A 14021-nucleotide genomic window follows, 5' to 3' on the forward strand; every position below is an offset into this window, starting at 1 on the left:
GCACTAAGGCCTCTTGCCACTGCAAATCAACTCCAGATGCATGCACCAGTTTGTGCATCTGGCTTTACATGGGTACTGGGGAATCAAACCTGGGCTGTCAGGCTTTGCAAGGAAGTATCTTTAAGTGCTGAGCCACCTCTCCAGCCCTTAGAAATGTTAATTCTAATTTTAAATTAAGTTTTTCCTATGTAATAATACTGGCAACTGCAAATACCTTATGCTGCTCATACTTACAAATGAACAAAACTTTGGTATGTGTGTGCACATGAGTGTGAGGCCAGGGGATGATCTCTGTCCACTACCCACCCCTCACTGGTCTGGAACTCACTAAGTAGGCTAGATTGGTTGCCAGTGAGCCCTGAGATCCACCTGTCTCCCAGCACTGGTATTCTAAGTGAGCCCAATAATGCTCAGCATTTTTAACATGAGTTCTGGTGATCAAACTCAGGTCCTATTGCTGCCAATACACTTTACTGAATCACGTCCCCAGTCCAATACTTGTTATTGATATGATAAATACTTAAGTAATTTACAGATGTGAGCTTGAGTAAGTCTTGATTACACCTCTTCTAGAGGAAAAGGAACACTTAGTAAGGTATGGGAATGTGCACAGGAGTGGTATGCTGAGAAAGTGCAGATAGCATGTAAGTCTACTGCCTACATCTGTAAAGATGAAATATTACTTTGGATTTTAAAAATAACTTCACTTAACAATGTATTTGTGAAATACTTAAGAATCTTGTTAAATAAGTGCATTCTAGGAAAATGTCCTCCAAAACTTAAGTCTAGGACAGGGACCAAGAAATTTAAACAACCATACAATCACAACACTTCATACCAATGCTTATGATCTACACACCATTTGATATTTTTATTCTTTGGTTGGTTAATCTTACCAGTATTACTGGATCTAGAATTGTCTAGGAGACTGGGAAGGCACACTTGTAGGTGTGTCATTGAGGACATTTCCAAAGAGAATTAAAGAGGGGGAGATCCACTCTTTATGGGGGGTGGCGCCATCCATAGGCTGGGAGGGCCCAGTACAAAATAAGAGAAATAAAAGCTAGCAGTAACACCCTATCTTCTGTCCTTCCTTGTCCTCCAAAAACAAACAAGGGGTTGGAGAGATGGCTTGGTGGATAAAATGTTTGCCTCAAAAGCAAGAATATAGCTCCCCAGCATCGATGTAAAATGTTGAGGCATAGTGCCTAGGGAGGAACAAAAGGAGGAGCCTAAGAGCTGGGCATGGTGGCACACACCTTTAATCCTTGCATTTGGGAAGCAGAGGTAGGATAGACATGAGTACGAGGCCCCTCTGAGAATACAGAGTGAATTCCAAGTCAGCCTTGGCTAGATTGAGACCCTACCTCACAAAAACAACTTGGGAGGCAGAGGTAGGTGAATCTCCATGAGTTTAAGGTCACTCTGAAACTACATAGTTAATTCCAGGTCAGCCTAGACGAGAGACCCTACCTCGAAAAACCAAGGAGAAGCCTAGAGGCTTGCTGGCTAACTTGTTCAGCCCCATTAGTGAGAGACCCTGTCTCAAAATTAAGGTGGAAGACTGACAAAATCACTTGACTTTGATCTCTATGTGCACACACATACACATGCAAAAAAAAAAAAAAAAAAAAAAAGCAGTTAGAAAGATGGTTCAGAGATAAACCTGGCTTCTGTTAATCCCAGCACATTGATGGGAGGTGGAAACAGAATTTCCCAGAAACTCACAGCGGAAAACAGTAGAGGGAGACTTGAGGAAAAACTGCAAGGGAGGTAGAAAGGCAAGGACCAACCCAAAATTGTCCTCTGAACGGCGCGCGCGCGCACACACATACACTCGAATGTCTTTTTAAAAAAGCTTTTTGGGGGCTGGAGAAATGGCTTAGCAGTTAAGCGCTTGCCTGTGAAGCTGAAGGACCCCGGTTCGAGGCTTGATTCCCCAGGACCCATGTTAGCCAGATGCACAAGGGGGCACATGCATCTGGAGTTCGTTTGCAGTGGCTGGAAGCCCTGGCGCGCCCATTCTCTCCCTCTCTCTGTCTGTAGCTCCCAAATAAATAAAATAAACAAAAAATATTTTTTAAAAGATAGTTTAATTAAAAAACGGTAATGTGCTTAAACGAACAGGCAAGCAAGCAAAGTATACAGCTTCCATCACATGCTCCTTCTTCATGGGAGGATAAGCAACCATAAACTGTATGCTCCAAAATGGTGAGCTCAGGTAATTATTCCAATTTTGTTAAAATCAAATTTTTAAATTTTTTTGATTTTTTTATTTGATAGAGGAAGAGGCAGATAGAGAATGGGCACACCAGGGACTCTAGCCATTGCAAAGGAACTCCAGATGCATGTGACACCATGTGCATCTGGCTTATGTGGTTTGTCTCAACAACAAAAATCCACGTGTGGGGCTGGAGAGATTGCTTAGCAGTTAAGACACTTGCCTGCAAAACCTAAGGACCCAGATTTGATTGCCCAGCACCCACGTAAGCCAGACTGCAGTGGCTGTGCACTGGCATGCCCATTCTATTTGCTTCTCTCCCTCCGTCTCACTGTCAAAAAATAAAAAGATAAACGTGGATTAAAAGGCCCAAAGTGAGGTCAGGGGAAGAGACTGTGGAGGAAGGGCTAATCAAAATCTAAAAGAATGTAATAAATCATATGGAATCCTCCAGTTTTGGACAATGGAACACTCAGAAGCTGTAGATCGTTGCTAGAAAACTTTCAGTGCCAGGGATGGGTTACCTTTCAGTGAGTTGTTGGCCAGGGAGGTCCCTGATGCTCCCAAAACATTATAGGCCATTGCCAAGGCCCTTGGTTTCCCACCAAGAATCAATGGTAAGACCCTATTGCTGAAGACTCCACATACTTGGGCTGCAAGGCCACTGAGAAATCCTGCTGGAACAGAGTTGATATCCTCCTCCATATAGACAGCTGACAGAAAGCTGAAAGAAGCCATTCTACATGTAGTTCAATGGTAGTGATAGCACCAGTGAAGATACTCAACAGGAGACTCTGCAAGCCTTATAATTGGCCAGCCAGGCCAAATGAGCCAACGGATGCAATAGTGGCATGTCTGTCATGGTGGAAACCAACTGCCCTCCAAGTGGACTGGGAGGCCCGCTCCATGGGAGGGAATACATCCCTGATACAGAAAACTTAAAATGGGTAGTCACAAGCCCTAGGGGTGTAACATCTGCTGATGTCTGGACAAGTGTATATACTATGCTTATCAAACTGCCAGTAAGCACTACTCTTAATATTCATACCCTTATATTAATGCTACTCTCACTTTGGGTAAAGAATCTTCTTGTTTCAGATGGCAGTGACCTTGGGATGGTATCATAGTGCTGGAAAGAAGTGACTGGAGTACTAAGTAACATCTCGATCACACCTTCCAAGGCTCAGGGTCTAATGCAGAAGAGGTGGCAGAAAGAATGTAAGAGCCAAAGGAAGGGTAGGACTCCTTAAAACGTGCTCCCTCCAGACATAAAATGGCCTGGATATCAATGACCTCACAGTGCCTGACACTACTTACACAAAGTCATCATAAGAGAAGGAAAAGATCATGACATCAAAATAAGAGAGAGACTGATTGAGATGGGGCGGGGATATGATGGGGAATGGAACTTCAAAGGGGAAAGTGGGGGGAGGGAGTTATTACCATGGGATATTTTTTATAATCATGGAAAATGTTAATAAAAATTGAGAAAAAAAAATAAACCCAAGTACGATAGGTCTCCAAATTAGGACACATACACTTCATATAGAATGCTGAAAAAAATGAGTATTTTAAAACCAAACTTTATTAACATTCAAAAAAAATTAATTAACATATGGTTGATACTGATGCTGTCACTTGATTTGGATACAAAATGAACTGAGACCTGACCATGATGTCCTTCCTTCAACACTTTATATATGTCACTTACAGATGTCTCACAAGTAGAAAAGTATAGCATAAGAAGATCTCTGAGGGGGGAAAAAAAGATGGTATTAATAATGCAAGCATGTGTGAACAAGGAAATGGCAGAACTGAGCTTTCTCCTAAGTTAGCTATAGAAATTACAAGATTTTTGTTGTTTTCAAGAAGGGCCTCACTTAATCCGAGGCTGACCTGGAACTCACATTGTCGTACCAGTCTGGCCTGGAACTAGCCTTTCAGTTGTACAGGCAATGGAATGTTGTCAATTCTTCAAACCGCATCAATCTATATATTCTCTCAAAATAGGTCCAAAATTTGAACATTCATTTTTCCAGCAATACCATACTGGTCAAAATTACTGCAGTACCCAAAAATCTGATCTTGCTGGTTTCTGTCTTTATGAGTAGTCTATTCTTGTTTGCTTTTTGTTTTTCGAGGTAGGATCTCACTCTAGCTCAAGCTGATCTGGAATTCACTATGCAGGATCCTGCTACCTTGCCTCCCAAGTACCGTGTTCCAGTAGATCTAAAGGCTGTATACACACAACCTTTCTAAAGTCTCCAGCCCCAGAGCAAGTTCTCTACTCAAGAAAGATCACAGGTAGGTGGAATAAAGACATTTGAGGACAGCTGAAGACACATAATCAAGCCATATCCCTAGAAGTCCACTAGTGTCTAAGGTAACGTATGTCAATAGGTTTAAGTGTAACTTAAAAGGTGTAAATACTGGGTAACATTTTAAAGATATGAGAGAAACAAGATTAAGGAGTAAAGATGTAGGAGAAACACATATAGTTAAGTCCCTAATGAACAGGACAAGTAAGAGAAGTACACCAAAAGAAAGAAAAGGTGATTTGTCTGCATTCAAAATTTAAAACGTAAGCATAGAAGTCCATGGCTCTGTTTTCTCCATCAAGAACAGGGAAGGCCAGTTCTGGGGAAAGACAATGGATCATAAAGGAATTGGCAGGAAGGTAAGGGAGTCAAGACTGGAAGAAAAAACAAACTCCAGGCAAACCATTTCATGCTAGCAAGGAAGTAAATTCAGGAAAGAATTAGGTAAGGCTCAGAACCTTTAGCCCACCTCACTATAGAAAAGGAAAGCTCACATCCTACAAATCCTTTTAAAAATACGTATTTGGGGGGCCAGGGAAAGCTCAGCAGAAAAGTGCTTGTCTGCAAAGCCTGATGGCCCACGGTTTGATTCTCCAGCACCCACATAAAGCCAGATGCACAAAGTGGCACATGCATCTAGAGTTCCTTTGCAGTGGCAAGAGGCTCTGACATGGCTATTCTCTCCAACTAGTATCTTTATTTTAAAAAATGTATTGTAGGAGCTGGACAGATGGCTTAGCTGGTAAGGCACTTGCCTGCAAAGCTCAACAACCCAGGTTCAAGTCCCCACAGACACACATAAGCCAGACAAAGTGGCACATGCATCTGGAGTTCATCTACAGTGGCCAGAGGCCCTGGAATTCTCTTGTTCTATGTGCTCTTTCTCTCTCAGATGAGTATTAAAAATATCTTATTAACTTATTTAGGTATGTGTATGTATGGGCATGCCAGGGTCCCTTATAGCTGTAATTGCCAGATGCATGCACCACTTTATTGCATCTGGCTACCTGAGTGCTAGGGAATTAAAGCCAGGCTGCCAAGCTTTGCAAGCAAGCACCTTTAACCACTAAGTAATCTCCCCAGTCTCATTCTACAAATTCTTTATTACAAACCCTGGACAAATAGAAGAAACAGAAAACAACACAAAAGTCCAAGAATAATCCTCAAGAATAAAGTCCTTTCTATCACCAGTGTTTATAGGGATTCCTTTCTTTCCCCTAGGGCCCACACATCTCACAGCCATTCTTAGTAAATAAAGTTCAAAATGGAGCTAAAGCCCAGATATTCCAACAAAGGTATCAGTATCATGGAGTTACCCAAGGGGCAAATAGAAAAACATGGAAGCAAAGTGGAGGAAGACACATTAATAATATAGAAAAGGTGAAAACCTTAGTAAAACTCATCATTCATGATACAACTGACAATTACATTGTTCTAAAGTTTGGCCATTAGAGGTTGGGTACTGAAATGATCTAATCTTTTAAACCATTTTTTATGAAAATTCATCATAAAAAATATTCAATTGTAAATTCATGTATTTTCTCGTTGCTATGACCACGTACCTGACAAGCAGCAACTTAAGGAAGCTTTATTGTCTTAGAGTGCCATTACAGTCCATCCTGACAGGAAAGACATGGAGTAGGTACAGAAACTGAGGTCACAATGCAGTCAGGACACAGCAATGAACGTCAGTGTCCAACTTTCTCCCATTTATTCAGCCCAGGAACCCAACCTATGGAATGGTTCCATCCAGACCCACCCTATCTAATCTAGAAACTTCCATAAAGATATGCTCAAAGATTTGTCTCCTAGGTGATTCCAGACCCCATCTAGTTGAGTCAAAATTGGCCATCATCACACATTGCTCTCTTGATATTATGGCCTTACATTATAGACCTTTTAATTCCTTGGAGACCACCACCTCTGATCTTACCAACTTTGAAGGTCTTAATGTTTTCATTTTACTAGAAAGCCTCTGAAATCTTGATTTCACAAACCCAATTCTGACCATCTCACTTCATCTTTCAGGCTCATTTCTTGGAAACTTTCAGTTCACAGGACAGCACCAATTCCTCTCTTCCTCCAACTCTTTTCTATCACTTAGTCATTCATCAATCAGCTTAGATACCATTTGATAATGCAGATCACCCTGCAAAAATGGTTTCAACTACCTAGCCTGGTTCTACTGTAAAAATCATTAAAAGCCTATGTACACTGTTTTTGATTCCTATACATATCTGTTTGATGAGTTCAATTTATAAACTAGGCACCAGAGATTGGCAACTTTTAACAAAACAGAATAATTCTAACAATATACTATAATAAAGGTTATGTGAATGAAAAAATTCTAACTGCAATTCTCTACATTTACAATAAAGCAGCTAAATGCTGCAAAGAAATCTCACCAGAGGTTTCCTCTAGCTTTGCTTAAATTCATGACCACCCCAGAAGGATCTAAACAGTTCAATATGTAAAGTCTCATAATTGCTTTTCTCCTCAAATTCTTGTATCAATATGCTTTGGCACTGGACTACTTTATGCTCATTTTATGTGACTTTACACTTAAATGATTTATATATTATGAAATTTTAAAAAATGTTGAAGAATGTAAGTATTTAAAAATCTATGATCAGGGCTGGAAAGCTGGCTTAGCAGTTAAGGTGGTTGCCTGCAAAGCCAAGGGAGTCAGGTTCAATGCCCCAGATGCATGTAAGCCAGATGCACAAGGGGATCTTGTACACGCATCTGGAGTTCATTTGCAGTGGCTAGAAGCCCTAGTGTGCCCATTCTCTAACCTCCCCTCCCCCACCTATTTCTCTCTTTAAGTAAATAAAATGTATAATCAAAACTCACCTTTAACACTAGAGATTTAAAGTGTCCTAAGCAAGTGAGCATGCTAAGATCAACCTCACTTGATATACCCTTACCATTAGACTTGCTAACTACTCCATCTCAGAGAACAATGTTTACATTAGTTATCAGTTTAGAAAAAAGAGCATGTGCCATTACTATTTCTCATTTAACAGTGTAAACTCCAGGAAGGCAGTTCTTCTGAGAGAACATATCCATGTTTTGGCAGTGATGTTGTTGTATGACCTAATGTTCTCTCCCTGGGAATTTGTTGGCAAATGACACACAATCCACTCAAACGACAGAATCTCTCAGGTGTCTTCTCTTTGGGTACAAGCTCAGTCCTATTTACATTAGTTATATAATAAAGTTCAGTATTCTTTGGATGAGGGTGAAATATAAACTATAAATGCTGTGAAAAGATCTCTAGATAATCACTGAACAAAGTTAACTATGCATGGTTGTTTGCACAGCTTCTTCATGTTTTATGTGGCTATTAAAACAACCTGAGTTTTCCAAATAGCCACAAATGCCAAGTAGTACAAAAATAACAAGTGTCTTAAATGTGAAGGTGGGAGGGGAGCTATTATTTACATACCTCTGAGTCTAAAACACCAATATTTAATACTCATGTTCTATTTTAGTTATGCAGATACTGACACAGAGTAGATATCAAATCAAGTGTGTGCTTAATGGCATTTCATGTACAGAAAAAATTAAATCTGAATATGGCCCACTAATTTAATTAAAGAAATTCTGCTACAAAAAAATCCACATGTTATTAGTAGCATTGCCAATATGATAATGCTGTTAATTATTTGGTTATATAGAAGGAGTTTGTTTTGAAATTATAAAATTTCAAGACCAAGATTTTGACAAGGTAGGACTCTAGCCCAGGCTAACCTGGAATTCACTATGTACTCTCAGGGTGGCTTTGAATTCACAGCGATCCTCCTACATCTGCCTCCCTTGTGCTGGGATTAAAGGCATGCACCACCATGCCCAGCCTGTGGCACACTTTTATTATCATTACAACATAAAGTAAAAGTATGTGGCCAGGCTTACAATAAGAAATTTGATATAAGTGAACTATAAGTTCAGTAGATCATCTATCTTATTGTCTACATAAATAATTATAATTATCTAAATCAACTCATTAAATAAAAAGGAGCCTGTGAATGGATTTAACATATGTATTTCTAAAGCTAAAATGCATTTATTTCCTGAATAGAAATACTATGTGTGGTTGGAGAGATGGCTTAGTGATTAATGCACTTGTCTACAAAGCCAAAGGACCCAGGTTCAATTCTCCAGGACCCATGTAAGCCAGATGCACATGGCATATGCACCTGGAGTTTGTTTACAGTAGCTGGATGCCATAGCATGCCTATTCTCTCTCTCTCCTATCTTCCTGTCTCAAATAAATAAATAAATTAATTAAATATTAAGAGTCAAAAAATTTGAAGAAAAAAAAGAAGTACTATGTCTGACAAATCTCATGTGTTACTTCACATAAAGACAACATCCCCAAATAAAATGAAGAGTCTATAAAGTTTATTTGGGGATAAAGAAAAGACAGAAATGACTCCAAGATTTTTAGTGTCATATACAGCATATTTTTTGTTTAAAATAAAATCCAAAATTTAAAAATCCACGAAAGTGTGATCTGAATATGAACACATTATTAGATCACACAGTGGTCTAAACCCACCTTTACTTAAGAATTGCTCTGCTTCAGGAAATGGTACCAACTAGTGGTAGGTAAACAAGCAAAGACCGTGGCCACTGCCATGTAATGGAACAACATTTATTTATTAAGAACTATAACTGGGCTGGAGAGATGGCTCAGCAGTTAAGGTGCTTGCTTGCATAGCCTAAGGACCTGGGTTCAATTCTCCAGTATCCATGTACACCTAGATGCACAAGGTGGTACATGTATCTGGAGTTCAACTGAAGTAGCCAGAGGCCCTGGTGTGCCCATTCTCTCTACCTCCCTCTTTCTCTCTCACTCTCAAATAAATAAATGAAAATTTTAAAAAACTATAACCCAACTTGGAGGTTAGGCAGCCTTTCCTAAGTTTAAAATAGATAGAAATAGAATTCAATGGCAAGCAAAATACTAGGCAAGAGGGTCAATTTGTGTATTTTTGACATATTATAATCCCACCTTTGAATTCTGACAACAAAACTAGTTTTATTTTATGAGCTTTATTCTTATAAAAATTCTTATTGTGTTTCAGTATATGGCAACTGGTAATTATGAACATTTCCTAAACTAATACATACAAACTCAAACACAATTGGTAAACTGAAAGCATTACCTGCTATGTATTTACTAGATGGAATTCTTTTACACATGTATTGTACATTTTCAAATTTTCCTTAGTTGTTTTGACAACATAAGAGGATAGAAACAATGTTGACCAATGTACTTCTATACATGGCCACAAATGTACCAAAAAATTAAGGGCTTGGCATTTCAAAATTTCTAATCCAGTTTCTAAAACAGTAACCTTTCCCCTTTACTTATAAAGTCAGTATGAGAATCACTAAAGAAATAACAAATCAATGTGAATAATCAAAATTCTGCTTAGTAATTTTAAAGATTATACAATTAATTTACATATGAAAAATAGCTACCATTTTTTCAGTTGGGAACAAATTTCTAACATTCTCACTTTATAAATTATTTCTCTTCAACATTGTACATGAATTTTTATATAGACCAACTGAATTAATTGCTTTGTAAGGACTTCCTCTTGTTTATGAGAAGTGAGGTGAAAGGTACAGGGAGGGAGGCAGTAAGGGAAGGAGAGAGAGAACCAAAAGGTTTTAGTAAAATTTTCCGAGAAAAAATAAAGTAACCTTTTCCACTTTAGTTATAACTTTGAATTTAAACCAACAATTTCAAAATTTATGGAACAGGGTATATAGCTCACTTGCCTAGAATGTCTAAGCCCTGAGTTTGATCTCTGAACAGGGGGTGGGGAGGGGTTCTTTTGAAGCCATTTTGACCAGTTTTTATTAGTTGTATCTATAATGTTGTAAAATATTATTGAATTGCAAAAAGTTATATACTAGTATAATATACTTAGTACCAGTAATCCTTCCCCAACCTCTCAAAAAAAAAAAAAAAAAAAAAAGAACACTGGCATAGGAGTCACAAAAACATTTATTTAGGAAAAATATTCCCTCCAATGCTTATTAGATAGCAAGTTTTATTTAAGTAAATAGTTTACTTTTACTTTTCTAGGCAGACCAATTCAAAACTATGCTTCTTTCTTTTCATAAGCAAATTGTATCTCATTCTGCATAGCAGATAGGAAACTAATATTTCTACTTAAAGGTGGAGATTTTTGTCATCATAAGCTAGCTAATTCCAGTACAGACTGCTATTATGCTGCTGGCAAAAACACTTAGTAACTAACAGACAAGTGGGAAACAAACCATAAGCTATAATACTAATAATGAACTACATTAAACATTGTTTAAATATTAAACAACAAAATAATCCTTCTAGATTAAATAAATAAGATTTGAATTTTTCATTTTGGGATATGAGCCAATACCACCAATAATAGGGATTGCTTGAATGTAAAAGGTGGCCTCACATAAACACCACAACACAAAACACACTCAAACACAGATGGCTATGGAAGGGAAAACAAACACTTAATACTGGTATTATTTCCAAGAACAAATTAAATCAGTGATTCTCACTCTTTTCTGCATATTAAAGTTACCTGGAGAACTCCAAAAAGTACTAATGACCAGGTTTTAGCCAAGAAAATTAAATGAAAGTCAGAATTCAGCCACAGATATTTCTGAAAACTTCACAAGTGAATTTAATGTGTGGATAAACTTGTGAGCTACTCATTGAAATCTACATTTTTAAAAAAATGTTCGTTAACTCAGGTGATTCCAAAGAATTAAAAAAACAAAACAAAACAGAGCTTCCTTTGCAAGTAAAGCAGGCATGGTACCTCCAATTAACAATCTAAAGATAAGTTGAGTTTACTATTATGTAATTTATTTCCATCATCTATTTAATTATTTTCATGCCTTCTAATCTGTATTCTCAAACCCCAAGACAAAGTTTATTCAAACTATTTTTAGGTAATATACCAGTTATACCCAAAAATACATCACTCATTCATTCATTCATATAAATAATTACTGAGCACCTACTATGTGCAAAGCACTGTTAGGTGCTGCTGTAGGAGTCACAGGAGAATGAATGGTGATTGGCTGAGTTTTGATTTTTTTAACTAAACATTGTAACATTACATGGACCTAATTAAGGAACCAAAATAATAAAAAGGAAAACAATAAAATACAGAATTTATTTGTATGCCTACATGCAGGCCATGAAAGTAAAGGAAGGGTGAGGGGAGGGGGAAAAAAAGAGTATAATGGAATTTATGTAACATGAAAGCAGAGGGGAACACAGGAGGAATGGGGAGGGCAGTGGAGGAAGGGGACAAGTAACAAAATAAAATGACACAGATGTATGAAAATCCATTACTTTTCTAATAACTTAAAAAACTTAAAAAAAAGAAATCCAAGTGCATACTAAGGGTCTGATTTAAAAATACATGGTAAAGCATATTTGTAGTTTCCCTAATGTTCCACACAGTATATCCAGAAGCCTTTGAATATACATAAGGCAAATTTAAAATAGAAAAATAAACCTTGTTCAAAGTAGATGTTAATCTTAACCACAGTATGTATCAAGTAATTTCACATATAAATAACAAAAATCTTTATGGAAAGGTAGTTCCTGTCCACTTGTAGTAGTCCTTGAAATCCTACATTAAAGTTATGACAGATTACACCATGACTATTTTATTCATCATGGAAAGTGTTTATACAATACATAATTTAAGAACAGATTTATATGCTGAGAAATTCTACTGTGAACAAAGTGAGTTTTCCTTTATCATCAAGAAGGGGTGCAGGAAAAAAGAAAAATGTGGGAATAATCTGTTCAAAATTATAAATATACTAAACTCTAATAATTTAAAATGCTGCTTTTCTTCTGAAGAGCTCTGCTAATTCCACATGAATAAATATCTTCTCCATTTTTATTTTAACTGGCAGGGACTTTTGTGGTTACTTAAAAAATAAATAATAACTGCTTCTCATTTTCTAACATAGCATTAAATCCCAAAAAGAGGCTAGGTAATGTCACCTTAATATATTAGAAAAACCTAAAATGTTTACAAAAAAATTATGTTGACCTATTAGAGAATCACTGGGGGAAAAAATGACACAAGACTAAATGGTCGACAACAGTTCTTAATGGCAAAAATAATTTACAGCAAAAGTTCTTTGAAGTAAAAGTAGCTTTTAAGTAGTAAAAGTTGAAACCAGGATTCAAGAAACATGGTCATTCACTGTTGCTTTGATGCAACACTCTGTTCAAAGTAGAGAAATAGCAAAATATTTTACTAAGTTAAAATATAAGTTTTATATTTTATACCACATTGAATACACACATAAAAATACCAGTGTTTTTATCTTGTTTCTTTTCAGACACTTAAGCAAATGTGTTCTTTGGTGCCTGGGATTATAACAATATTTAGAGATAATGGAAGAAGTCCAAAACTGACATGCCTAGAAAACAAAAAAATCAAAATCCTAAGTCTTTATAGAAAACAATAATCAAAGAGGACCTAGGAGAGAAACGATAGTTAAAGTTACACTGTAACAGGGCTAATAATGTATTCTTCCCCCAAATCACAGTCTAGCTCCCAAAATAAAAATTACTATAGCCTAGTACTTTTTCAATATTTGTTTTGAAATTTTTCAAGTGGAAAGATATTCCAAATAGAAATGTATCATTTTATGTCTTAAAATCATCAAAGTCAATGAGAAGAATGTACATTCATTAAATGTATCCAATTAAAAAACAACTCTTGGAAAGGCTGAACAGTTCAACCAAAGCTGGAGAATCTTCTTGATTTTTCATTATTCCTTTTTAAATAGTTAAGTCTAGACATAGCATACATACAGGCTGACTTTTGAAAAATTCAATAGTCACACCTCTTTGTAGGTTTTAAGTTTTAGAGTTTAAAATTTAATACCACTTATAACACAGTATTTTTAGTAAAAGGAATTATAGAGCAATGAAAACTCAGAAGCAAGATGGCTTAGTGAGCCTTATAACCTCTAAATATACACACATTTATAACCTGTATTTATTTCTAAAGAAACAAATTTTAAGTAATGCTAATTTAACCAATAGAGAAAAACTTCTATCAAAATATACAATTTCCATTACAGACTAGAAGCCTAATATTAAAAAAATAGTTGTAAGCCAAAAAAGTTTGCTTATATGGATGACAGGCATCACCCCTTTGAAGCACAGAGCATCAAATAAGGTCTCATAAAGACTGATCTGTGATCATCTTCACTTTTAAGTTCTTGATAAATTCATAGAACTCAAGTTTCAATCAGTCTTAACACCAAGGTATATATCCATGCTTCTTATTCCCGATTTTCAGGAAAGGAACCGAGTAATTCAGAATCTCAAGTGGGATTTATGCTTCACCATGTATCTGTAAAACAGTATTACAACAGGTTATGATGATAATAGGAACTAAAAATTTTTAGAATACATGCAAAGAAAG

At 36.7% G+C, this 14021-nt stretch overlaps 1 protein-coding gene across 1 annotated transcript in view; it reads right to left on the reverse strand.

The window, feature by feature from the left end:
- Positions 1 to 10543: 10543 nt before the first annotated feature.
- Cdc73 (cell division cycle 73) overlaps positions 10544 to 14021 on the reverse strand; it is a 141405-nt gene continuing 137927 nt past the window's right edge. Inside the window, exon 17 of the mRNA XM_004659522.2 lies at positions 10544 to 13949. Within this exon, the coding sequence (XP_004659579.1) occupies positions 13913 to 13949 (37 nt within the window). The 3' untranslated portion in view covers positions 10544 to 13912. The remainder of the gene's footprint in view (positions 13950 to 14021) is intronic.

The sequence above is a fragment of the Jaculus jaculus genome, chromosome 1, assembly GCF_020740685.1.
Source record: "Jaculus jaculus isolate mJacJac1 chromosome 1, mJacJac1.mat.Y.cur, whole genome shotgun sequence".
Classification (NCBI taxonomy): Eukaryota; Metazoa; Chordata; class Mammalia; order Rodentia; family Dipodidae; genus Jaculus; species Jaculus jaculus.